Source organism: Oryx dammah, unplaced genomic scaffold (genome assembly GCF_014754425.2).
Source record: "Oryx dammah isolate SB20612 unplaced genomic scaffold, SCBI_Odam_1.1 HiC_scaffold_8, whole genome shotgun sequence".
In the NCBI taxonomy this organism is placed as follows: domain Eukaryota; kingdom Metazoa; phylum Chordata; class Mammalia; order Artiodactyla; family Bovidae; genus Oryx; species Oryx dammah.
The window spans coordinates 19,038,612-19,064,986 of NW_024070192.1; the positions used below are offsets into that span (position 1 = coordinate 19,038,612).

Sequence of the window (26,375 nt, forward strand, 5' to 3'; positions counted from 1 at the left end):
GAGCCACCAGAAAAAGGAAAGCCTGTAATTGTACATGAAACCTAGGCTATCATGGTGAGAAGAGGTGTAAAGGTCAAGTGTAAACCCTGAGGTCTCAGTAGGTGCATTATGGGGAGAGACAGGGTCCTGGAAAGGTCTCCACGGGCTGACACATGTGACCTCTGTCCTCTGGAATGCTAACAAGCCACTCCTCACAACTGTTCGAATCCTTACACGTGGAGGGCACTCCTCTGAGGAGGAGATGGCTACCAGACCACAACCATGACCACAGGAGAGAATTCTCTGGCTGAAGGAAAGACTGCCAAAACCGAACCGCACTCTAGACTGGAGGAAGGGAAACCCGGGACCAAGGCGCCTGACCCAACAGGAGAGCTGACACATGGCCCATAGGACGGTTCCCTGACACACAGATAGGCACAGACTCAGCACAAGTGCAGGGGCAGGAAACTCTGGAGCTAGGCTCCCGCAGGGGTGGGATAAACAGCAAGAAGATTCCAGCTCCTTACACGAGACCCACATCCTCTTCAGGCTGTCACTCCATCTCGGGATATACTGCTTCAAGGAAGAGAAACAAGGGCCCCATTGTGTAGGAGCAGCAGGCGGGTCCTCCTGCCCATCTGGCTGGGAGCCCCATTCCCTCGAGGAAGGCTCAGCACTGCTGCCTACATGCTGTTTGTCACGGACAGTCAAAAGGCCAGACCCCTGCTTTGTCGTCAGAGCAGAGACGGTGACCCCAGCTCTTTGGGAAGATGTTCAAGAAGACCCACAGAGCTTGGGTCCTTTTTGCTCACCTTACCCAGAAAGATGACCACCCGTTCTCAGCCATGGCCTGCTAAACACCCCCTTTCAAACTTCAGCTTAAAATCCAAACCTCCTTTCTTGGCGGTGATGACTTCAGAGGTGCCAATGCCGTCAATGTTGGTCACCCAGCTGGGACAGGTGGGCTGCCAAACCCAGAGTTTGTTCCTAAACCAGACAGACCTGGCCTGGAATTAAGACTGGGTAGCCAGCCTCTGCTTCTGCTTCAATTTCCTCTGTCTCCCAACAAGGCCTTAAAGGATCTTTAGATCCTCTGACTTCAGCTGCTGGCCTAGGTTTCCTGAGAGGCACACTGAGACTCGCAGGAACTCACTCAGCTAAATGAAGGGGCAGGGATCTACTGTCAGCAGACTCTACTGGGTTATTTCTGAATTGTGTCCTTAGGCTGGTCTGCTGCCCAACAGCAGCCTATATTCCTTCACATCCTAGTAGGTTGTACAGCCTCCTTTAGTGTCCAACGTACCACTGTAGAGTAGTTCTAGTATTTATATCATTTCACAACTCTCAAGTGTAAAGAGAATGGAGGCAGTTCGGGCCATAACACAGGATGTGCCCAATCTGCCAAGGGTTTCTCCACCAGACCAACTTCCCGGAAGTTCCAGAGCCTGGCCTGGCAGCATCTGCCTGATGGTCTTCCAAGTCCAGAGGCTTCTCAGGAAATGTGAGCAGGGCCCTGGGAGGTGGCCATTCCCCAACCAAATGCTAGGAGGAAACCACCAAGCACGTGGCCAGGAGCACAGTCCTGGGCAGCACAAACAGGCTCTGAGAGGTGTGACGATGATTTTCACTTTGGGGCGGAGGAAGAGAAGCTTTGACCAGAGAAAACTCTGTTAAAGAGATCAGGGGGATAAAAATAAAACCAAAAATAAGCTGAAAGTTGTGTCATTACTGTGTGTTTCAAGAGGAAATAGGGCGCACTGCATGTTGTGAGTTTGGCAGGCAGGAGAGGGAGCCAGGGAGAGCCTTCTGTATTCAATATGCAGCATCTGTAATCACTCAGGCTCCCAGAGCAGAATGCCTGTGCAGTGGATGTGGTTAATCACGGTACGGTCCTCGCAGCTCTAGACCAGTGCTGATGCTGAGAGATAAGACTGGTGGTCTGGGTGTGCATCACCCTTCAGCCCAAAGAGCCTCAGACTCTGGTTTCAGGGGACTCTCCACTGAAGCCTCAGATACTAAATCTCCCCACCTTCAGCCCAGGCCAACAGCCTAACCTTTCAGCTGAAAGCAACAGCCACAGAGAACCATTTTTGTTTCCTTATGAAAATAAATATTTGCAGGAGGTTAAACAAAAGGACAGGGGATGGACAGGGGTATGAAGGAGGGGGAGGCCAACACTTTGGGTGAGCGTCATGGCTCCCTCCTCTACAGAGTACCAGCCAGGGCCTCAGGGCCCTCACTGAGTCCACGAAGCACACGCTCTTGGCTCCCCTTTCCCATCCGAGAGCTGCAGAAGTTTCCCCTTACTTGGAGATGATGCAGTGTGTACCCCATGTCAGGTGTGAGCCCTGTTGGCCCCACCTTGGGGTGGTGGGGCCTGGAGGCTCTGATCACACCAGGTGTAAACCCCTGTTTCTATTTTACCACCAGGGAAGGAAGGAGAGTCAAGTTTAGGAAATGCCCAGTTGAGATATTCAGCCACCAGACAGCTGTATCCCCAGGACCAGCTTCTCATCAATAAGAGCGAGGCTGAGCCCTGGCCCAGGGTTGCAGGTCAGGCCAACAGATTCTTGCCTTTCAGCGCCGCCGGAAGGCTCGGGATATTCTCCAAGCATTGGGCTCCTCATAGCGGTTGTACAAGGGTTCCAGCCGTTGCTGCTTCTTCTGCTTGCTTAGCTTGGTCGGGTCAGAGACCTTGAAGAAGGCTGGTGCAAACTCCACAAGCCACCGGGGGTCGATGGTGGTGACCTCACGCATGTACTCCTTCGTAGTCAGCACCAGCTCATGATACACCACCCTAAGGGGGCCAGAGAGAGAGTTCAAGCCTCCAATATAGGACCTGCTCCATGGTCAAGTCACCATGGTCCCTGGCGGGCCTCAGCTGAGCTTGCATTTGACCCTCTTACCTCTCTGACCTGAACTCTGAGGAGACTGGAGTCTCTGTTTATGACAGCCACACCCCAATACTAAAGTGTCTGCACACCTCTCACCACAAGAAAGCTGCCAGTTCCAATGAGTTAAGTGACACAGAGCCAATCACATTCCTTCTCTGGACCTGTTTCCTGCTCCGTGAAGTGTGAGGGTGGTTTCCTGGGCTGCGTCCACAGAACTCCAGGACCCTGAAGAGGACCTGGAGGCTGCCGCATGGGAATGGGGAAAGCCAAGCAGGCCAGGCTCTGTGTCTCCAGCTCTCTTCTACCACCATGGTGGCACAGTAGTTTTAAATCAGTTTTATGTTAAGGTGGGTAAGATTTCAATTTTTTAAAAATACTATTTGAAAAAATAAAAATTTAATCACCTCACTAGATCTCTGAGATCCTTCCTAGCTCATACCCCTGTGATTTTATTTCTCTCAAAAGGTCCTGATATCGTGTCTAATTCAGGCTTCTGCTGCTCTAGCAACATAAGCAACGTTAGGAAGTGCTGGGTGAGAGTGGGGACACAAACACAAAGGGCCAATTGATTCCCCAGCTCTCTCTGTCCACCTACCATTCGGGCTGCCTGTTGAAGAGAGCACTGGACGGATGGATGTAGACCACTTGCTGGTCGATCAGTGTCCGGTAACCCTCCTGTGGGTCTTTTTTGGCAGCGTTCCGGAAGAATCCACTGCAGATGGCCTTCTGCACTCGGACTGTGGACTTACCACAGGACACCACATCCAGCTTGTGTCTTGCAGGAGAATAAGTCAAGAGAGGACAAAGATGGGAGACTACTCTGCTTTCTGAGGTTCTACGTTCCAGAATAACAGTACCCAACACCTGCCTCGTGGGGCCCCCGGATTTCGGCACTAGGACCCTCCTTCCAGTCCTAAGTGCACCAGCTCGACAAAGTGGGTGAGATGGATGCCACAAGAGCCAGACACTTTGCCTGGGTTATAATTCAACCCAACTAATATGTCACAGATGCTGTAAACAAAGAGCATTTTCAACAACTAATATATCATCTTCCTCTTAGGAACTTCCTAAAGTGACTCTCAGCCCCATCCTCACCTGAGAAGGAGTACAACAGAAATGGAAAAGCTGGAGGAAAAGAGTTTTATGTGCCGAGCAAGAATACAGGTGCCTGCAGCTTCACAGATACATGCAGAGACACATGTACACGGCACGGCATTCAGGGAGACTCAACTTGAACAGAAGTCACCAGGTGTTACCTGTCCATTATGCCCAACATCTGCTTGCGAATGTCCTGGGCCCGGCGCAGAGAACGAGCCTGGATAAAGTTCTCATAGCACCATGGGTTGGAGAACTTGTTGTTCTTCCAAGAGTTGTACACGGCCAGCAGGGTGAGGTGGTCCCCTTCGGTCTGGTGGAATTTGGCCTTCTTCTGATCTGCAAGGGCTTGTTTATCCTGCAAGCAGTGGGGAGAAGCTCATTCCCACCCAAGCTACTGACTGAACACCCAGCAGTGCCGGGACACCCTCCATGGCCCAATCAAGTGTGCGCATTAAGCGCTCGGGTGGCAACGGGCTGACTTCACCCAACTTCCCCTGACCCCTGCTTGAACACAGGCTTGCACTCCTTACTTTGGGCCTGTAGAAGACGTTCTGCACAGACAGCATGGACACAATGGTCAGCATTTCCTCACTGCAGCCCAGATGCACAGACATGATCAGCATTTTGCACAGCATTGGCTCCAGAGGGAACTCTGCCATCTAGAGGGAGAAGAAGAAACTACAATTATGACCCTGGGGAAGACCCACCTGGAGTCCTGGGTCAGAGTGGGGTAACAGACCGCAGGAAATTCACCCAAGCATGATAATGGGGGATGCCTCGCTCTATCAGAAAAAAAATTTTTTTTAATTTCCCAAATAAATTTCAACAAAATGTATATGACCAAGATTATAACTACTCTTGGGGTAGGTGGGAATTTTATAGACATCTTTTCAAAGGCTAAACTCAATTACATATCATGAGGTAAGATTAGTTGGATAGAATTTCTTTTTCTGTAAAGAAGAAATAGTTTCAAGTAATAGTGGAAAATCCAGGTTAAACATAGGCATGCAGAATTCTAGTCAAAGCTTATCCAGGGCTTCAGAGCTTAATTTTTTATACAGAACAGAAAGAATGGAAGGCTAGCCGGGGAATCTTCCCCAAAGCACCAGAGGCTTAGGGCTGTCCCCTACCCTGCGGCCCAGGCGAGTAAGCAGGCCCTCGTCGTCCAGGGCCCCCAGCGTGTACAGCTGCTCCATGGCTGTGATCAAGGTTTCCATTGGTGGGGCATCCATGAAGTCAAAGGACAGCAGGTCATTGATGCCCATGGCCTAGAATAGAAGGGAACAATGTGTAGATGGCAGGGTCAGCCTCACCAGTGTTCACATGGAGGGAGACTACTTGTCACCTTCTTATTTCTTCAACTGCAGTTAGGAAGCTACCAGAGAAGCTACCAGAGCGATTAGCAGGGCTGGGTCACACAAACCTCAAGACTGTTAGAAAACACATACTTTCTTGGGAAATATTTTAAAAAATACTCTCAGAATATACAGCTCAAGAACCAAAAGACAAAAATTTTTTAATGGGGAAAGGGAGACATGTCTCCAAAGATATATAAAAATGGGAACAAACACAAGAAAAGATGCTCAATATAACTAGTAATCAGGGAAATGCAAATCAAAACCACCATGAAATACCACTTCATACCCTTTAGGATGGCAACAGCTATAATTTAAGAAAGAAAATAGTAAGTGTTGGCAAGATATGGAGAAACAGGAATCCTCATACATTGCTGATGGGAATAAAACGGTGCGGCTGCTTGGTGATTCACCAATAAGTTAAACACAGAGTTACCAGGTGATCCACGAATTCCACTTCTAGGTATACACTCAAAAGAAATGAAAGAAGGGACTCAGGACAAATACTTGTACATTAATGTTCACAGGAACATTACTAGCAATAGCTAAAAGGTAGAAACCACCCAAAAGTCCATCAACAGATGAATGGATAAACAAAACACTGTATATACATACAATGGAACGTTACTCACCCTTAAAAACAAATGAAATTCTAATACATGCTACAGCATGATGAACCTTGAAAACAACAAGTAAAATAAGCCAGATCAAAAGGACAAATATGTGTGATTCCTTTTATCTGAGGTACCTAGGCTAGGCAGATTCATAGAGACAGCAAGTAATTTGGTTACCAGGGGCAGGAGGGAGGGGGAAGGTGATAGTTTAGCTAAATGAGTACAGAGCTTCAGTTTGGGATGATCCAAAAGTTCTGGAAATGGATAGTAGTGACGGCTGCTCAACACTGTGAATGTACTTAGTGCCACTGAACTAGACATTTTAAAAGATTACAATGATAATGTGTTATATATTTTATCATAATAAAAAAAAACCCAGCTTGCCCTGTCTCCTGCATACATAATATCTCCTGTGTATCTAGAAAGTGCCCTGTGTGCCATGTTAGGTGGGAGGGATATAAAGAGGACTAAGATAGGGTCCCTGCTCTCAGAGTTCACCATGGTGACACACAAAACCACATGCAATCGCCTGCCTGCCATGGAGCAGGCATTTGATACATCTGTTAGCTAATCTGATGAATAAAAGAAACAAATGGGGCATTATCCAAATGTGTATAAAGGCAGGACCTAAGCTTTCTGTTTCTTTTCCACAGAAGTGATGGCAACCATAAACCCAGCAGGTGTTCAATAACTGCTTACTGTATGAATAAGAACAACAAGGAATTATGTTAGCAATCAGTAAGTGTTGTGCCAAGTGCCTTTACCTGCACTATCTCATTTATCTTCACAGGAGAGACTATTAACAGCGCCCCGCTTTGAGAGGAGAATACAGAGCAGAGAGCCGAGCAGGTAAATTCACCAAAGACACACAGCTCAGAGCAGAACTTTGAGCCACAGATGCCTCTCTGTTCTCACTTCAGAGACTGGAGCAGGCTTTTTGTTTTTCCTCTGAAGCTCTGTTTTAGCCTTTCATACAGGGAATGAATAATAAATTATAACAGAACACTGTGCATTAGTAAAGTGCCAGGGCTCCAGGGCAGCACTGGAGTCGGGGGGCGGCGCTGGGTAGGGGTGCCATCATTTGGGAAATTACTCATGCGGCTCCCCCTGCCAAGAGAGACTGAAGGTTCTCACTGGGGACTGAGAGAGGAAGAGCAGTGATTTAGAATGAAACCCAGCCCCAGGGGGCCAGTCTGAAACCTGTACTAACCGTTGTTCCCTTGCAAAGCTTTTGGATAGGGGGTTTTGCTTCCGTTTTAAAAGAATAGAATTGGATATGAAAGTTAAAGGGTTGAGGGAAGTGAGTTTGTCCACAGTTTGGCACTGGCTCGATTTTTCTAATATCCTGTTAGAAAGATAATGCTCCTAACTAAAATCTTTTATAACCAAATATCCTGCTGGTTATGATGGCAAGAAAAGAAACATCACAGCACACACGCCAATTTAGCCCCAGACCCGCGGTGGAGAGGCTGTTATCACAGCCATTTGCCTTGTACCCAAAGGGACGGGTTCCATAAGGTTACTGAAGTATTTAACAAGATTCATAAAACTGAGATCCATTCACTAAGGCCATAGAATTGGACTGCTCCACCAGCCCATTCTAACAAGACAGTGATTTCTACCTTGAGCGAGAGCACTGTGCTTGCTAAGTTGGTTCTCTGAATTTCTGGCACGTTGGTGGTCAGCATTTCATCTCGGTAGGCACGTTCTGTGTACAGCCTGTAACACTTCCCTGGGCCTGTTCTCCCAGCTCTGCCAGCTCGTTGCTTTGCCTGAGCCTAGAGGGGTGGGAATAAAAATATCAGATCTGTTAAACATTCCTTAATGGCTTCACCCAGGAAATCCGTAGAAAGGGGGGCACTTTGCAACGGGGCAAAACCTAAAATGAGGTTTATTCACCACTTCCTCTAGGACTATTTCCAAGAGTTCCTACCACCGCTCTTAATCATCCCCACTCAGGGAACTCTGGTCAAGTGAGGCCAAATATTAATATAAGCAAGTGAACAGAAGAAATACTGTAAAGATCACAGAAATATACCTTCAAACTAGTGTGGCACAACATAATAAGAAAGCATAAAACCAAATGACAAAACCCACCTTCCACCATAACCAAAAATATAAGTGAACTGAATAAATATAATGTAATCACACCAGTGAATGACTCTGCAGCTGTTTTAAAAATCAACTTTTTGAGATGCTCAATGATAGATGAATAGGTTCATTCACAGAGGTGAAAAAGCAAGTTGCCCAACAATACTAATTTTATTTTTTTTAACCTTAATGTAAATATACAAACTATCAAAAATAAAAAACTAGGAAAAAATACCCTAAAATGTTAACTTTGGCTAACTCTGATGCTAGTCTTGTAGATGAGTTCTATTTTCTTTAATAAATATCCAATAATGAACATATATTACCTTAATTATCAGGAAAGTTAAATATGAATCAAAACCCACATACTTACTACACTATTAAAATTGCAATCTAAAATAAACATGAGAAAAGATGGACAAGAAAAAACATCATAATGAAGACAGTGGTTGGTGGCAACAGGACTATGGGCAATTTTCAAAATAATGTTATATTACTTCTGTACTCAGGGGAGAGGGGCACTAATTTTTAAAATTAAAAACAATATGTAGGTTAGCCCTAGGTTGCTAGGAAACCAGTGAATAGCAATCTGGAGAGGGCCATTTTCTGACAAAACCATCTGTCTTATAAATAGTATCAGGGTTTACAAATTTCTATGCCAGCTCCAACCAAAAGATAAGAGTATGAGAGGTCACTACCCACTCAGAGAGAGGCAGCAATCAGATTCCACAACATTCTACAGATGTTTCTCAAATTATGGAGGGCAGATATAAATAATTTCTCCATCACTGCGAGGTGCATGTATGACCCCCAGAAGAACTGGTACAAAACACACATGCTGGGACCACTGCTGCTGCTGCTGCTGCTAAGTCACTTCAGTCGTGTCCGACTCTGTGCGATCCCACAGACGGCAGCCCACCAGGCTCCCCAGTACCTGGGATTCTCCAGGCAAGAACACTGGAGTGGGTTGCCATTTCCTTCTTCAATATATAAAAGTGAAAAGTGAAAGTGAAGTTGCTGAGTCAGTCCAACTCTTTGCGACCCCCTGGACTGCAGCCTACCAGGCTCCTCAGTCTATGGGATTTTCCAGGCAAGAGTATTGGAGTGGGGTGCCATTGCCTTCTGCCCCAAGTTTAATTTCTTTTTCTTTTCTTTTTGGGCCACATCCCACAGCAGGCATGGCTTCCCAGGTAGCTCAGTGGGTAATCTGTCTGCAATGCAGGGGGACTCAGGAAACATGGGTTCAGGTTGGGAAGATCCCCTTGAGGAGGGCATGGCAACCCACTCTAGTATTCCTGCCTGGAGAATCCCTTGGACAAAGGAGCCTGGTGGGCTACAGTCCATGGGGTCACAGAGTCGGACACGGCTGAAGCGAGTGAGCACATACACATGCATGCACGCACGCACAGCAGACATATGGGATCTTAGTTCCCCGAGCAGGGATTGAATCCGTGCCCCCTGCATTAAAAATGCAGTCTTAACCACGACCACCAGGGAACTCCCTTGTCCAGGTTTAAATCCTGGCTCTACCAGCTATGTGACCTTAGGCAAGTCACTTAACCCCTCTGGCCCTCAGTCTCACTTGTGAGATAAGAATAATAATAACATCTACCACAAAAGATCAACTGAGAATGTAATGAGTTCATGTGCGTGAAAGTACCTGGGACAGTGCCTGGCACACAGGAAGTACCCTGCAAGTGTTAGCTATTATTACTTAAGTTTCAAAATGAAAATAACCTTATGGAATTATAGATTATAAGAGTAATACATGCCTTTTATAGAATATTAAGACAGTATATAAAAGTGTAGGGAAGAAAATGTGCTTTACCCATCAGCATAGAAACCAGCAGCACCACCACCAAGAAAGAACCTTGTCTAACATTTTGCCTACTCGACGCTTTCAATTGCAGGTACGTTCACATACGCTGTGCACAGGCACGTACCATCTATTTTTAAACAAAAACTGGATTATACTACTCATGCTATTTTGTAGCTCACTTTTTTCAAATAATATATCATAGTTATGTGCTTATGTCATTAAATATAGATACACACCACTATGTTAATGCCACATAACATTCTATGGCATGAATTTACCATACTTTATTAAACTACTTCCCTTTCAGAGCTAATTTAGAATTTTCCCAGGTTCCCTCTAGTACAAATAATGCTTCATGAACATCCTTTTCCATTATCTTTGGATATGAGTTCAATCATTTCTAACTTTCAGATTTACTTCCAGAAGCAGAACTGTTAGGTTCAAGAAATGAACTTTTAAATTTCAGATACATTGGGGCCAAACTTCCTTCAAAAAGGATGATCAGGATATTCATTTAAAAATATAATTCAGGCAGGAAACTGTTCCATAATTACCAAACAAACACTATCATTTCTTGAATTATTACTATCTCAGATATTTGTGGCTAAGTACAATATTTTTAAAAATAATATTCTTAAGATAATCAAGGGTACTAAGATTAAATTTCTTTTTTAAGTTCCAGTTTTATGGGGTTTTTTTTAATGTTGAAACACTATTCTGAAGATTAAAAACAAACAACACAAAATCTCCTGTATCTCAACAAAGAAGCCAGTATCTTAAAACAATAAAGTTCAAAATACAAAACCATAAAAAATGTCAGAAAAGCCCTAACCAGGATTTTCAGAAAAGCTGCCAGAAGAAATTGTCCTACCTGAGAAATAGGAGTCACCACGAGCTGGTCAATCCCTGTCTTAGAATTGTATACCTTCTGCTTCACGAATCCAGGGTCCACCACATAGTAAATGCCATCAATAGTCAGCGATGTCTCTGCAATGTTGGTGGCAATCACGACCTGCAGGCAAGAGGAACATAGTTGGAATGAACTGCCCAGTCTCAGTCCTGAGGTGTGAAATGAGACTTCTGAACTCGGACATCTTTCCAAAGAGCTTGTGCAGCTCTCTCCCTCTCTTTAGATGGTTAGAGAGCACTTAATCTCTGTTTGGCCCCAAATGGGTGGAAGGGGAGGTGCCTTCATCTTAAGTGTTAGGCTGGGGAGGGAGTGGTACCTGAGAGAAGTGGAACAGGAAAAAGCAATGGCCAATCAAAGCCAATTTCATTTGTGCAAATGGCTACATCCCTCATTTTCTAGATCCAATGCTGATTACTACAATTTTAATTTTCTAGCACCCTGGGAAGGCGGAGATTTCCTGGTATCACATGTGCCAGCGCAAAATGAGATTTTCCTTCCCCCACAGGGACATCTCTACTACAAAATGAGCTGTTTGTGTATGTGGAACAAGAGGGAGACTTTTTTTTTTCTGATTATAAAATGAACCACGAGGCAGCAGAGCAATTTCACAATTTGTGTGTAAAAAGTGGCACATGTGATCTAGATGACTGGTCTCAGCCTGGTACTGCCACTCTTCTTCCACCCAAAGGTTCAGACAATAAAACACAATTGCTTGGAAAAATCATTGCCAGGAGGCACCAGAACATCTCACCTCATGCCAGCATTTTACTGGCCCTGAAAGGCTTCTACCTGCCAGAGAACTCCCCCGTGGAGAGCAGCACAATCACCAGGAATAGAGTAAGAGTCACCGTTTTCCTCTCAAACCTGCTCCTCTTCATTTGCCTCCTCAGCACCATCTTCCACCTAGCAGCCTGAGCCAGAAACCTGGTAGTCACTCCTGACTTCTCCCCACTGCCCTTCCCTAAATCTCCAGGCACCCACCATGTCTTGACCATTCTAACTCTTCAATGTTATTCAGATCCATCTGTCTTCCAGATGGTTACCAGATTCATTCTGGTGATCATTTTATAATGTATGCAAATGTCAAATCACTTTGTAGTGCCCCTGAAACTAACATAATGTTGTACATCAACTGTGTTTCAATTAAAAAAGAAAATCCATCTGTCTTCTATTCCTAGGTATGTACTCAAGAGAAAAGAAAACATATGTCCACACAAAAACTTGTAAACAAATGTTCATAGCCACGTTATTCATAACAGCCAAAAGGTGGAAACAATCCAAATGTCCATCAACTGATGAATGGATAAACAAAATGTGGTACATTCTGTTCTACAACAGAGTATTCTTCAACAGTAAAAAGAAATGAAGCGCTTATACATGCTACAACATGGATGAATCTTGAAAACACACTAAGTGAAAGAAGCTAGTCCCCAAGGACCACAAATTATAATGACTCCATTTATATGACATGTCCAGAACAGGTGAATCCAGAGACAGAAAGTGGTTCCCAGGGGTTGAGCAGAGGGGTGAATGGGGGATGATTTCAAAAGGGTCTCTTTTGGGGATGATGAATTTGTTCTAAAAATTAAGTTGTAGTGATTAATGGTTAGTGATGAATGATTAATAATGGTAATTCATGACCGCACAATTCTGTGAATATACTAAAAAAATTCTGCGACTATACTAATATACACTGAATTTTATGCTTTAAAGGGGTAATTGTTCAGTATGTAAATTATACATCTCAATAAAGCTATTAGGTAAAATCCATCTGTCTCCTTTCCCACTGTCTCACACATACTCACACAGTCAATTCCAGCTGCTGGAACTACACATCTCCCTGAAAACCCTCACAGCTCCTGGCTAGGAGGGCCTGTTCTGTTGACTTGGAATGCATGTTGTCCTGCTCATCTCGTCTAGGTGAACACCCGCATGTTCTTCAGGACTAGCTTAGATTCTAACTTCCAGTAAGAACACTGGGCCGGGTGCTCCCCCTCTGGGGACCCAGCACACCAGTAGCACTGTCACACTCTATGGTAAAAGCCTGTCTACTGGTGGATGTTCCACAGCAAGACAGAAGCCTGTCCTCAGATGGCAGGCCTGTGTCTACCCCAAAGTCTGGGAAATGCTCAAAAAACCACCTGTCAAATGAAAGCAAAGGGAGGAAGAAGAGCAGGGATCACATACAAGACCCTCATTCCTTAACAAACTGTTTGGACTACTTCCTAAAATATAATACACAAGACTCACATACACCATAAGCAATCCCCGTCAGCAACAGTTGCATACACCACGTGGTTTCAGAACACAAGCGCCTGTGTTACCTTTCTGCTGCCAGGTGGAGCTGGGTCAAAGATTCTGGTCTGCATCTCACTGGGGAGAGCAGAGTACACTGGAAGGATAATCAGCTCTGGAACATCAGGCCCCAGGGATTTCATTCTTTCATACAGGATCTCGCAAGCAGTATCGATCTCTTCCTGACCAGTCAGGAAGACCAGGATATCACCTAAGAGGAGAGCAGGAGCATGAACTGACTTCCTCGGTGTGTGTTCTATACAAAGGCCACACTGACATTCACAGAACTCCAAAAGGTGGAAAACACTCTCATATTCTGATCTCTAACAAATTAAGAGGTTTTCCTCTATCCATGTTTATTCTGTTCGTTGTTTTGGTTTTTTAAATTTTTAAAAAATTTCTGTCTATGTTTAAATAGATGCATTTATACCCTGCATACTATTATTTATATTTTTATCCCACTTCAAACATGCAAACCTGAGACCTATAGACCAACCAATATTTAAAAGGCATTTTTTAAAAAAATGAGCAAAAATACCCACATCAGGACTTTTGGCCTAAGAGGAAAAATGCTCTTTTCCCCCTTACCCGGTGGTTCTGTTAAGTGGATCTGCATGACTGTGATCAAGCTGGCATCTAGATAATCGGTTTCAGGTTCCTTTGTGTACAATATTTCCACTGGGTATGTTCGACCTGGGATGGTAAAGATGGGAGCTTCATAGAAGTACTGAGAAAACTTCACAGCATCCAAGGTGGCTGAGGTGACAATCAGTTTCATGTCCTGCCGTTTCTGAACCGTCTAAAGGGAAATGCAATGCAGCTTACTAAAAAAGACTGCCCCAAAAAGGCACAGGTACTCAAATTCAATTCCCAGGCTTTCCTGGTGGTCTAGTGGTTAGGAATCCTCCTGCCAATGCAGAAGAAATGGGTTCAATCCCTGGTCCGGGAAGATCCCACATGCCGCAGAGCAACTAAGCCCATGCACCACAACAACTAGAGCCCGTGCTCCACCAAGAGGAGCCACTGCAATGAGAAGCCCCGCACCACAACTAGAGAACAGCCCCTGCTCTCTGCAACTTGAGAAAGCCCACATGCAGCAACTAAAGACCCTGCACAGCTAAAAATAAATGATAAAGTAAGCAAATCTTAAAAAATAACATCTATTCCCAGAATTCAGTTCCCAACAGGCAGAAGGGTCACTGACGAGCACCTAGTTACCTTTTTCAGCAATCCAAAGAGCACATCAGTATGAATTGTTCTCTCGTGCGCCTCGTCCAACATGATGATTGCATACTGAGTGAGGTCAGGGTCGATCAGGCATTCTCGGAGCAACATCCCGTCTGTCATGTACTTGATGACTGTTTCAGGGCTGGTGCAGTCCTCAAATCGAATGGTGTAGCCCACCTAAAGCAGAACAGAAGTGGAAAACCTTAGACACAAACCTCTCCTTTTTTGCCATCTTCACTCACGATTTCAGCCCAGACTATAATCCGTAATTTTAATAGACAGAATTTGACTAAGATGTACAGTGATTTCCTCAAAGTAAAATCTGCCTGGGGTTTGATCCTGAACAGATCTGATGACCATGAGAAACCCTCTCTCTCTCAGGAGAAACCTGAAAAAAGGTAGTATTGTTCCCAGAACAGCGTCATCACCCACTCACCTCTTGGCCTAAGCAACAACCGAACTCCTCTGACACTCTTTTGGCCACAGACATGGCCGCTACTCTTCTAGGCTGGGTACATCCAATCTTGCCCCTGGAAGTGTAGCCCGCCTCCGCCAGGTACTGGGTGATCTGCGTGGTCTTCCCAGACCCGGTCTCTCCAATAACAATCAGGATCTGGTTGTCATGGACAGCCTGAAAGCAACCAAATGTAAGTAAGGTCATTAAAATCTGCCACACATTACTCAGGAGTAAAATAACTGATTAAGTTCTAACATTAAAGGAGAAAAAGGGGAAACAGTGGTGCACATATGTAAGATGACAACCAGGGTTTAAATTTTTAAGTATGCATAGAAAAAAATATTAATGGTGATTTTCTATGGGTGATGTTCTTTTTCAACTTAGTAGGTAAAGAATCTGCCTGCAATGCAGATGTGGGTCAGGAAGATCCCCTGGAGAAGGGAATGGCTACCCACTCCAGTATTCTTGCCTGGAAAATTCCATGGACAGAGGAGCCTAGTAGGCTACAGTCCATGGGGTCACAAAGTGTCGGACACGACTGAGTAACTAACACTTTCACTTTCAACACTTTCCCAGATGGCTCAGTGGTATAGAATCTGCCTGCCAATGCAGGAGATGCGGTTTGATCCCCGAGTCAGGAAGATCCCCTGCAGAAAGGAACGGCAACCGCCTCCAGTATTCTTGCCTGGGAAATCCCACAGACAGTGGAGCCTGGAAGACTGCAGTCCATGAGGTCACAAAAAGAGTCGGACATGACTTAGCAACTGAGCACACACGCATGCATAACAAATTTAAAACTTTAAACTTTTAATTTCATTTACATTTTTGGATGCTCCAAGAAGCATGCAGGATCTCAGTTCCCCAACCAGGGATAAAACTTGGGCCCCTTGCAGTGAAAGCATGAAGTCCTAACCACTGAACCACCAGAGAATTCCATGAGTATTCTTTTTTGTTCTTTAAACTGACTCAATTATTTAAAAACGTAGTCTTCCTTAAACTCATAAAAATACAATAATGCCAAAAGCATAAATTATCCAGCTCACCCTGATATTTTATATACATATATGTATGTTTTTTCAAGTATTATATGCACATGAGTAAAGAATTCAGTAGCAAATAAAGACAGTTCCTTTCTACTGTCATTCTCAAATCTCCAGGACCTTACCCCCTAAAGTCACTTGATTTCTATACTGTTTATAACAGCAAAGGACTGCCATCAACCTACATGTCTATTAACACAGGACTAGTTAAATAAAACACAGTACACCCACATAACAAAGCACTAAAAAAAATATACGGAACAATGCTGAGCTGTGTCACTGAGGGGGAAAAAGCAAAATAGAGAACTGCATATATAATATGCTGCCATCTAGAAACACACATGGTGCATATGAAACGTATGATACCTGTGTGTGTATGTACATACATATATTGGTACTTGTTTGTATATGTATAAGAGATCATTGAAAGGATTTGCTGGAAACTAATAAAATATGTTGCCTCAGGAAGGTTTCATGACCTTAAATCAGATCGCAAGAAAACAGAAACAAGTACCTGAAGTAAAGACTTGCCTCGATGGGAAGTCAAGCATCCTCATTTTTCTTACTCAACACAATACTCTGCCCACTTGTAATTGCTCCAGGGATCCCCAGTTCAAATAGATTTATTTCCTCATAGAAAAAAATATGTAGACTAATATATATGTATTTTTTTTAAGTAGTTGGAAATGGTTTTTTTCCTATTCTCTTCAGAAAAGCCACTTCAAATGCACTGATTTCAATTAAGACATGTCATTTTTAGAAAACACCCTGATTTCCGCACCAACACGTCATAAAGAGCTTCTCACCTGGACCAGTTGCTCCTTCAGCTTGTAGATGGGGAGGCTCTCTCTTTGTTCAATGATTGACATCTGGGTCTTTTTTCCATATGAAGCTTTGTTGCCCCCAAAGGCATGCTTCTTCCACTCAGGAATGTCATTGGGCATCATCCCAATACCCCTCATGTTGGCAGCAATCTGCCTGCCTTCCGCTGCGAAGGAAAACAGGTGACTTCTTAACCTCACTGTCCCTTGCCAACCCTCAGGAGATCACATTTCTCCAGTACATTCCTCCTCGCTGCATCCTGTCTTTAAGCCATCATCTCTCCTCTGAACTATTATAAAAGCCTCCTAACTCTTTACCCAGCCAATCCATTCTGCAGGGCACCCTCAATAATCCTTTGGAAATTCCATTCTGATCTTGCCACGCCCCCGCTTAGAACTTTGCACCATTTCCCACTGAACACCAGGAATGAGCCCTAATTCCTAATGCCATCTACAAAATCCTTGCGGCCACATCTCACCCCTAGCCCCGTGAACTCCACCCATCACTCTGTTACAGCCACACAGGTTTTCTTTCCGACATCACAGCCTCAGCACAGGCTATTCCTCAGCCTGGAACATACTCCCCAACCCCCATGCGTCCCCATGGACAGACTAAATCCTATTTATCCTTCAGGCCTTTGTCTTCCCAGGGAAGTGACCCACAACAGCCAAACACACCTCTACTTCTTATCTAGCACTGGTTCATGATTTAACTAATTAGTTATTTGGTAATTATCTGGTTAATATCCAACTTCCCCACCAAACTGTAAACCTCATAAGAGTAGGAACCATGTCTGTCTTCTTCACAGCTGTATCCCCATGTACTAAACACAAACAGTATTTGTTATGACTTATCCAACAGTCAGTTAATATTTACTACACAAAGAATTATATGAAAAGAGACATTTCAGAGCTGTATTATCTTTAGAATAAAAATTTTTAAGTTATTCAAAAGAAAACAGCCATCTAATGATTTGACCACAGTTACGAAAACTTTTAAAAAACAAAACAAACAAAAACATGCTCTAACTGAAGGGAAAAACTGCATCACCGAAGTCAAGGCTAAATCTTCAGTTACGTGATGGCAGTGCCCTCTCCCTGCATATTTGAAGGTTCAGATTTTTTTTTAAGTCCACATACCCACCCACCCCCACAGAGTCCTACCATCAGGCAGCGGATCAACCCAATGTTTGTTGAGTCCCATGGGAATAGAATCCATCTCAGCTTCCCGCTGTGCCTGCTTAAGTTCCCGCCTTTCTTTGGCCAAGGCACTCTGCATCATTGCTGCTTGGGAGAGGGAGCCATCTGGATTCTAGTGCAACAGAGGACAAGGCAACAGCAGGATGGGATCTCAGTATGCATTGAATATCCAGGAAATAAAATGTAGTTGTTAAGCCACTCAAATCTAAAAAAGAGACTCACCCAGAAGAAACTTCATATCAACATATTAGACTTCATAAAAGAAGTGGATCAACTGTACCATATTCAAAGAACATGAACAAGGACAGTGATAAATTACTGGAAGAACTGGGGATTTTTGGCTTGAAGATGAGAACCCCAAGAGAAAAGCCATATTCTTGTGTATGATCCTGAGAACTAAAATTAAGACCAATGTAGATGCCTCAATAAGACATATTTAGTTCTATCTAAAGAAGTCTACTGATCAGATCCATCTGGGGATGCAATGGGTCTCCTCAAGAGCTGGTGAATTCCCTGTCACCAACACTGTCAAGCAGACATGAGAAGACCACGTGAGATGAACTGCAGAGGATAATATGGTTGGATTATAAGCAACAGTTGGGCCTCTAAGATACCTTCTTCCAAACCCCAAATTTTATCGTTAACGATTTCATGAATTCTCTTTACAGCTCTACCCTACGCAACATCTACTGCTATAGCCTTCTACTGGGAAACCCAATTGGTCGAGTGATCCATTAACAATTGCCCTTGAACCTGTAAGGTGATGACTCAAGCCCTAAAGCCTGGACAAAGGCAGTGATGATAGATCCAGCACTCATATTTATCTCTGCTTCCTCCCAAAACACACTAAAATGAGACTGTAAGAATTTAAAAGGTGAAAACAAAGTCAAGTCAATCTTCCTCTATAACAAAAACATTCTAGACCCCAACCAACAGTCACTACTGCCTCCTATAGCCTGAATTCTGCTTACTCAGATCTAGTAACCTGCTCTGAAAAACTGAATCATTACTTTAGGAAAAGAAGTTCACTTGACACAGCCAGGTTAGAGTCCCAGCATTTCTCACCTTAACGATTTTGATAGGGCTCATGTCCATGCTCTGCTTGGTGTGCCCTCTCAGGAATGGAGGCTCTTCCTCAACCAGCTCAATCTCAAGGTCCTCATCTGGAAATCCCCCAAAAGAAGAATTAGCCAGAAACAAAAGACATAAATGACCAATCGTTCTCACATAAACCATTAATTTCCACAGGCATCGGCAAGCTTTATCAAAGATAGCTCCCAAGGTCAAAACTCTAATGTGGGTGACTACCCTGCCCAACAGCCATTTCAAAGGCATTTGTGCTTCAGCCTAAGAATGGATCAGAGCTTCTTTCAAAAGAAGTTAAGCCTGTGGAAAATTGTTGTCTGATATTCTAAATGGTACTAAAGCATTTGCCATTCAACTTCATGTGGAATAACAACTCTTAGCCCACAATAGAGGGGGGTGGGAGGGCGGAGTTTAGTTGGATAACATCAAATTTTGGCAAGGATGCAGAGCAACAGAAACTCACTTACACTTATAGCAGTAGTGTAAATTGGTACAAAAACTTTAGGAAACAATGGGGACTGCCTGGTAAAGTTGAACACACACATGTCCTGCTATCTAGTAATTCTCCTCCTACATATTCAGGAAAAGGAGACAGTCTTGCACACATGCATTAAGAGACAAGTACAGGAATTTCATAATAGAACTTTTCATAAAGGCAAACAAAAAACCCCCAGAAAACAGCCCATATGCCCATCAAAATAAAATGGATAAATTATGGCAAATTTATACACAGAAAAACTCTACAGCAGTGAAAACGAATGAAATTTAACTATAAAAATCAACACAGAGATATACTGAAAGAATAATGATGACTCAAGAAAAAAAAGGAAGTTCAAAAACAAACTAAACAATACAGTGTTTAGGGATAGACAAGTGGTAAGATGCTAAAAAAAAACAGGAAATAAGATAAAATTCAGGATGGTGATTACCTAAGAGGAAGGAGAAAGGTCTAATCAGCGCGAGCATGTAAGGGCTTCAAAGGTGCTGATAAAGTTCTACTCTTATGGCAGAAAGTGAAGAAGAACTAAAGAGCCTCTTGATGAAAGTGAAAGAGGAGAGTGAAAAAGTTGGCTTAAAGCTCAACATTAAGAAAACTAAGATCATGGCATCTGGTCCCATCACTTCATGGCAAATAGATGGGGAAACAGTGGCTGACTTTATTTTGGGGGGCTCCAAAATCACTGCAGATGGTAACTGCAGCCATGAAATTAAGAGACACTTACTCTTTGGAAGGAAAGTTATGACCAACCTAGATAGCATATTCAAAAGCAGAGACATTACTTTGTCAACAAAGGTCCATCTAGTCAAGGCTATGGTTTTTCCAGTAGTCATGTAAGGATGTAAGAGTTGGACTACAGAGAAAGCTGAGCGCAGAAGAATTGATGCTTTTGAACTGTGGTGTTGGAGAAGACTCTTGAGAGTCCCTTGGACTGCAAGGAGATCCAACCAGTCCATCCTAAAGGAGATCAGTCCTGGGTGTTCATTGAAAGGACTGATGCTGAAGCTGAAACTCCAATACTTTGGCCACCTCATGAGAAGAGCTGACTCATTTGAAAAGACCGTGATGCTGGGAAAGATTGAGGGCGGGAGGAGAAGGGGACAACAGAGGATGAGATGGTTGGATGGCATCACCGACTCAATGAACATGAGTTTGGGTAAATTCCAGGAGTTGGTGATGGACAGGGAGGCCTGGTGTGCTGTGGTTCATGGGGTCACAAAGAGTCGGACACAACTAAGCAACTGAACTAAACTGAATTGGGTGGTGGGTACACAGGTGGGTATATAAACCATATACACTTCATTAAGGAATTTATTTCACAATTTAAAAAAAACTACCAATAGGCTAAGCTTAAAAATTGTTTCCATGGCAACTCAGAGGTAATCTAGGTGGATCCAAGGTTTAGAGAACAATTACTAAAAATATGAGATCAAATTCACTCCCCCAAATACTAGAACTTCTTGTATCTTAAAAACTGATTTTAAGCACCTTATATCCTAAAAACTGATCATAAGCAACAAGTACAGCAATATATAAATATTTATCAGAAAAATAAGGTTTTTTTGCCTCCATCATTCTTTGAGAGAAGAGCTGTGAAACCCAAGAAACAGATGAGTTTAACCACTGGCTTAAACTATAAATAAACCCTATCTATGGCTGAACTTGCCAACTGTCCTCCCAATCCATCATCCTGGTCCATCTAAGTGGCTGGTTACCTTCTTCATCATCCACTTTAGGAAGAATGCCAGTCTCTTCATCAAAGTCTGGGAACTCTTCCTTGGAAAGGACATTAGCAGCAATCATCTAGCCAAAGGATAAAAGGAAACATTTGTTGCCTGCTAGATCAACACTCTTCTTTTGACTTTATACAAAGACTTCATGTAGGAAACCGAGGTTTTTTCCTCTGCTGACCCAAGACTGCAGGGCCTCAAACACCATATATCCCACCCCTGGGGGCACAACATCATGCCCAGAAGCACAGCTCCAGAGTCGCATTCCCAGGATATGTTATCTGCTCCCTGACTGCACAGCACTCTGCACATTCTGTATTATGTAGAAGGTAAACCCTCCCAGTTATATGCTTCAATTTGTCTCCTCTGCTGGACTTGGGAGTTCCTCAAAGCTAGGAACCATGATACATTTATCCTCATAGCCTTAGTTTTCGCACAGTGGCCTGGCACACTGGGGTTTTGATGTTTACTGACAAATGATGAAAACAGGAACAATCGCTCAAACAGCACTTACCACGTGCAGGCACTAATCTAACATCACTTTTACTAACTCATTTAATCCCCACAATACCAACACTGGCCCTGTTTTATAGGTGGGGGCTCTGAGGCACAAAGAGGTAGTATAACTTGGCTCAGGATGATAAGCTGAGTGGTCTGAAGTTCAGGGTCCACACTCATAACCATCATGCTACACCCTGAATGACTGTGGCCATAAAAGCAAAGGGCCCCGACCTGCTTGATCTCCCACTTCTCTGGGTCAGAGATGCGGGTAAGGCGCTTGCGCTCTAGTGAGTCATCCTCTACTTCAGGGGCACTGACGAGGGACAGGTGGGTGGGCCTGTCCGGATTCCTCATAGAGGTCTCTTCGTTGGTCTCCCCGACAAGATTCCGCCGTCGATTTGGGTTTAGATCTTCTCCAGTCTCTTGATCCACATCCTAAGGCACAAAAACAAGGGAGAGCATTTACTTGACGTTCTCTTATGCCTCCTTGACCATCAGATGTGGAAACCAGCTGCATATCTCACCTACCTTCATGCTCAAGCTGGTTTTGGTCCCAGTGAAGGACAGCACTTTGACCTTGACCCTCTGGCCTTTGCTCACCACGTCAGCCACATTGGCCACACGGCCTTCCCGCCGGAGCTCAGAAATGTGCACCAGGCCTTCCCACCGCTTCCTGAGGAAGTCAGACACATCAGGAACATGCCTAAAATACCTTTCTCCCAATCACTCTCCACCCTTGTTGGAAATGAACTAACGGAAAGGGGTATTAAACTCAAGAGCAAAGTTCCAAGAAACTGGCCAAACAATAAACTAGAATTACCACCTTCCCAAAGAAAAAGTTGGGGGTTAGGGTGGAGGTGGGGGGCAACAAATTCTTCTGTGTCAACTAGCAAAAGAGTGGATCTCCTAAAGTCAGAGGAAGGAATAAATGGCTCTATGACATTTCAAATAAAAGGTCAACTTCTAACAGCCTGACACAGTCACTTTTTAAAATATGAAAATCCCCAGTGATAAAAGAAATTCTGCCCTTTGCTGGTGTCGTTACCTCAGTCCCTCCAGCTGCACAAAACATCCGAACTGCATGATGCTGGTCACCTTGCCGTTGTAAATGTCCCCGATGGCGGGTTCTTCTGGGGGAGGGCGGTCCACATGCTTATCCCGCCATCTGTCCAGATTCCGCTCCCCATACTTGTCTCGGTCTTTCCGATCTCTGGGGGGACTCTGACTTCTGCTCCTGGACCGGTATCTAGACTTCCCCTTATTCCTGTCCCGGGTCCGGGAACGTGATCGAGATCGGGACCGGTGTCTCCGCTTATGGTCTCTATCACGTTCTCGCTCGCGGTCACGGTCTCGGTCTCGCTCTCGCTCTCGGCTCCGGCTGCGCTTCTTTTTCTTGGCCTTGTCCCTAGCAACAAATACTTGTTTGAAAAACAAAACCAACCCAATTCCATCCTCGCCTTCCCAAGCACCTAACACAGTGCCATGCATATGGAAGGTACCCACTAAATGTTGAGCTGGAATTTCAGTAACTATGACTGACATCCCTGCAGGCTAATAACAGAGGAGACCACAAACGTATTCAGCCCTCTTTCAACCCAGATTTCTATCTTCTGAACATCTCAGCACTTGCTGCCTAAACACTCTCACCAGGGAGGAATGAAAATAGATCCAACAGTATGGTACGTGGCCAGTCTAGATTCTGTAAACTTGCCCAGTTTTGCTTGGCTGGTCCACAATTCAACTATCACTATCCTAAATTTGCAAAGGATAGGACGCTAGGGACAAACCGGTGCTCGGTGTCTCTGTGCTTCTCCTGGCCTGCTGCACTGGGCATCAAGGCTTCCAGTTCTTTTAGGACATCCACAGCAACTTTCACATCATCCTCGTCCAGCATGGTCTACAGAGACAGAGGCAGCCACGTCAGGAGAAAAGGGGATAAGAAAAGTCCACTCTCAAGAATCTGTACTTCAGAGTCATCTGCAAATCTAACAGTCCCTACAGTTCTGACCACTAATGTGAGGGAAGCAGAGGGGGCAGAGATTTCCAACACAATTTGAGACAGAGGGAGAAGGAACGAGCAAAGGCTCCTGGAAGTCATTTCCACACTTGGCAAATCCCCTTTGTCCTTAATACAAGCCTTATGGTGACAATTAGGTACCACCCCTCCCATGAAGAAGGGAATGGTAACCCACTCCAGTATTCTTGCCTGGAGAATCCCATGGACGGAGAAGCCTGGTAGGCCACAGTCCATGGGGTCACAAAGAGTCGGACATGACTGAGCGACTTTACCTTCCTCCCATGAAAGCATGAAAGTGGTGATTATGAACAGAAAATAGACGTCAAAATTTTTACACAGCACTCTCCTTCTCCACTCCCTTCCCTCTTTCACCTCTTTATTTTTCTCCATAGTTCTCACTGCTATCAGCTATATCATCTACTTACTTGGGTACTGCTTGCCTCCTCCCCACTAGAGAAGTTTACATGTTCATTCCCTGCCCCAGTACCAGGATGTAACGTCCAAGAGGGCAGACACTCTAGTCTGTTTTGTTCACCACTGTACCCTGATAGTTATAACAGCTTGGCATATAGTAGGTACTAGTGAAATTAAAAAAATCAAAACACTTTGAATCTGCCTCCCAATGTAGGAGATGCCGGTTTGATCCCTGGGTCAGGGAAGATACCCCCGGAGTAGGCAAGCCGCTCCAGTATTCTTGCCTGGAAAATTCCATGGGTAGAGGAGTCTGGTGGGTTACAGTCCATGGGGTCGAAAAGAGCCAGACATGACTGAACACATACACACAATATGTAACAAAGAAAAAAATCTAATTTTGCACAACAGGCAGTTGTTTCAGAACTTTAAGTTATTTCAAACCTATTCCATATCCCTTAATCATTGCTTCCCACAATTCCCAATCTCATTTCCCTGGAATATCATTCTCTGAACCCTTTAACACTACTCTACACATAGTACGTGCTCAGGGAGTGGCCAGACACTTTTACTTTGAAAAAATACTAATACACTACAGTGAAGGCAAACTTAAAATTAATAACTAATGAGACAGAGAAAAGGGGTGAGGTGGGGGGGCATGTAGCTGCGGTAGACAAGCTCAAAATGGTATCAGTACCCGAACAGAAGGGTTGTCTGGCTGGCAAAGGACTGGGAAGAGCTCCTTCAGCTTTTCTTTTTCAGTCTTGGGCTTAACAACTGGATCTTAATTCATTAAAAGCATGAAAGGGTAAAAAAAAAAAAAAAGACATAATTAATATTCTTAGAGATTAACAAAAGAACCTCAACATTAGATTTGCATCAAACTAAAAACATTTTTCTACATATTACTCTTATACATCACTATAAACATAATTCAACTTCCTAAAAAAAAAAAAAATACTGATTACAAAACCTTCAACAACTATACTGGCACTGGGATGGGGAGTATGATTCAGTATGCATTTGATTGGTTATGTCTTATTACTTTAATTTACTTGTTCAGCAGCTGCAGCAGGGTCAGTTCAGTTCAGTTCAGTCACTCAGTCATGTCCGACTCTTTGCGATCCCATGAATCGTAGCACGCCAGGCCTCCCTGTCCATCACCATCTCCCAGAGTTCGCTCAAACTCACGTCCATCAAGTCGGTGATGCCATCCAGCCATCTCATCCTCTGTCGTCCCCTTCTCCTCCTGCCCTCAATCCCTCCCAGCATCAGTCTTTTCCAATGAGTCAACTCTTCGTATAAGGTGGCCAAAGTACTGCAGTTTCAGCTTTAGCATCATTCCTTCCAAAGAACACCCAGGGCTGATCTAAATGCAATTTACAGGATGCTCACAACCTAAACCATACTGGAGACGAAGCTTGGCTAGAAGGTCTGCTCACCTTTGCTGGTAGAAGGCTTTGCTGGAGGCCTCATGGTTTGTATGAGACGCAGCAAGTTACTAATGAGTGAATCCTTTGAAAAGAAACAGAACAAAGATTGTCAGCTCCTGGATCAGTGCTTAAAAACACTAAGAAAAGGAGTGTCCTTTAGAAAGAGTGGTAATGCACCTGAATTTAACTAACTGGGACAAATAAAGCAGAGTGGCAACCTGATGTGGCCTGAACCTAGTAACATACCTCAGAGAAAACTGATATTTATGACTCTTTGCAGGCATGTGACTTAGTTCCCTTCAACTATTTTATTTCCCATGGTTTAGAACTACCTTTCACACCTAGACTGTTGTTTTTGACTTCTTGATTCATAGAACAAGAATGTAAGCACCCATAAAGATTTAATAATGGAAATTCTGCCCGATTTTCCTAAAAAGGTGTCACAGGCAATTCAGTTATATCACCACTGCTTAGTGTCATGAAAACATCACATACTTAATGGTTCACTTTATTGGCATGTACTATCAAAATTTAAATCCAACAGTGATATTAAAAAAACAGGGGTCTCTATGTACACATACCGTAAATTCTGCACCATTTTTGACTAACGAAGCCTTGAAAGTATCAAAGGTGGTATTTTTCTCAGCAAGACTGATCACAAATTCAGCTGCAAATGAGAAAAGGGATTAAAACCAGGAGAATGGAGACTTGAGGAAGAAATCAGTTTCAAGTATGTTAAAAATAAAACCAGTTTGGTTATCCAACAGTTTTCAGTCTTCCTAAAAACCAAAAAGCATCATTCAGTAAGAGTAGAGAAAGAATTGATTACCAAGATTATCCATGTATGGCCTAGTTAATCTTCATAAATAAAAAGAAAACATGGATCACCAGGCCTTTG

The 26,375-nt window shown here is 43.9% G+C and overlaps 1 protein-coding gene across 1 annotated transcript in view; it reads right to left on the bottom strand.

Annotated features, from left to right (window-relative positions):
• Positions 1-2,063: 2,063 nt before the first annotated feature.
• Positions 2,064-26,375, bottom strand: part of DHX8 (DEAH-box helicase 8) — a 28,755-nt gene continuing 4,443 nt past the window's right edge. Inside the window, exons 2-23 of the mRNA XM_040245217.1 lie at positions 26,059-26,144; positions 25,487-25,559; positions 24,742-24,827; positions 23,404-23,513; positions 22,662-23,021; positions 22,145-22,289; positions 21,848-22,051; positions 21,101-21,188; positions 18,866-18,963; positions 17,765-17,912; positions 16,586-16,767; positions 14,719-14,913; positions 14,274-14,459; positions 13,644-13,854; positions 13,085-13,266; positions 10,722-10,862; positions 7,563-7,718; positions 5,102-5,239; positions 4,502-4,630; positions 4,130-4,326; positions 3,469-3,648; positions 2,064-2,776 (exon numbers count right to left, since the gene is read on the bottom strand). Coding sequence (XP_040101151.1) covers positions 2,557-2,776; positions 3,469-3,648; positions 4,130-4,326; positions 4,502-4,630; positions 5,102-5,239; positions 7,563-7,718; positions 10,722-10,862; positions 13,085-13,266; positions 13,644-13,854; positions 14,274-14,459; positions 14,719-14,913; positions 16,586-16,767; positions 17,765-17,912; positions 18,866-18,963; positions 21,101-21,188; positions 21,848-22,051; positions 22,145-22,289; positions 22,662-23,021; positions 23,404-23,513; positions 24,742-24,827; positions 25,487-25,559; positions 26,059-26,144 — 3,515 coding nt within the window. The 3' untranslated portion in view covers positions 2,064-2,556. The remainder of the gene's footprint in view (positions 2,777-3,468; positions 3,649-4,129; positions 4,327-4,501; positions 4,631-5,101; positions 5,240-7,562; positions 7,719-10,721; positions 10,863-13,084; positions 13,267-13,643; positions 13,855-14,273; positions 14,460-14,718; positions 14,914-16,585; positions 16,768-17,764; positions 17,913-18,865; positions 18,964-21,100; positions 21,189-21,847; positions 22,052-22,144; positions 22,290-22,661; positions 23,022-23,403; positions 23,514-24,741; positions 24,828-25,486; positions 25,560-26,058; positions 26,145-26,375) is intronic.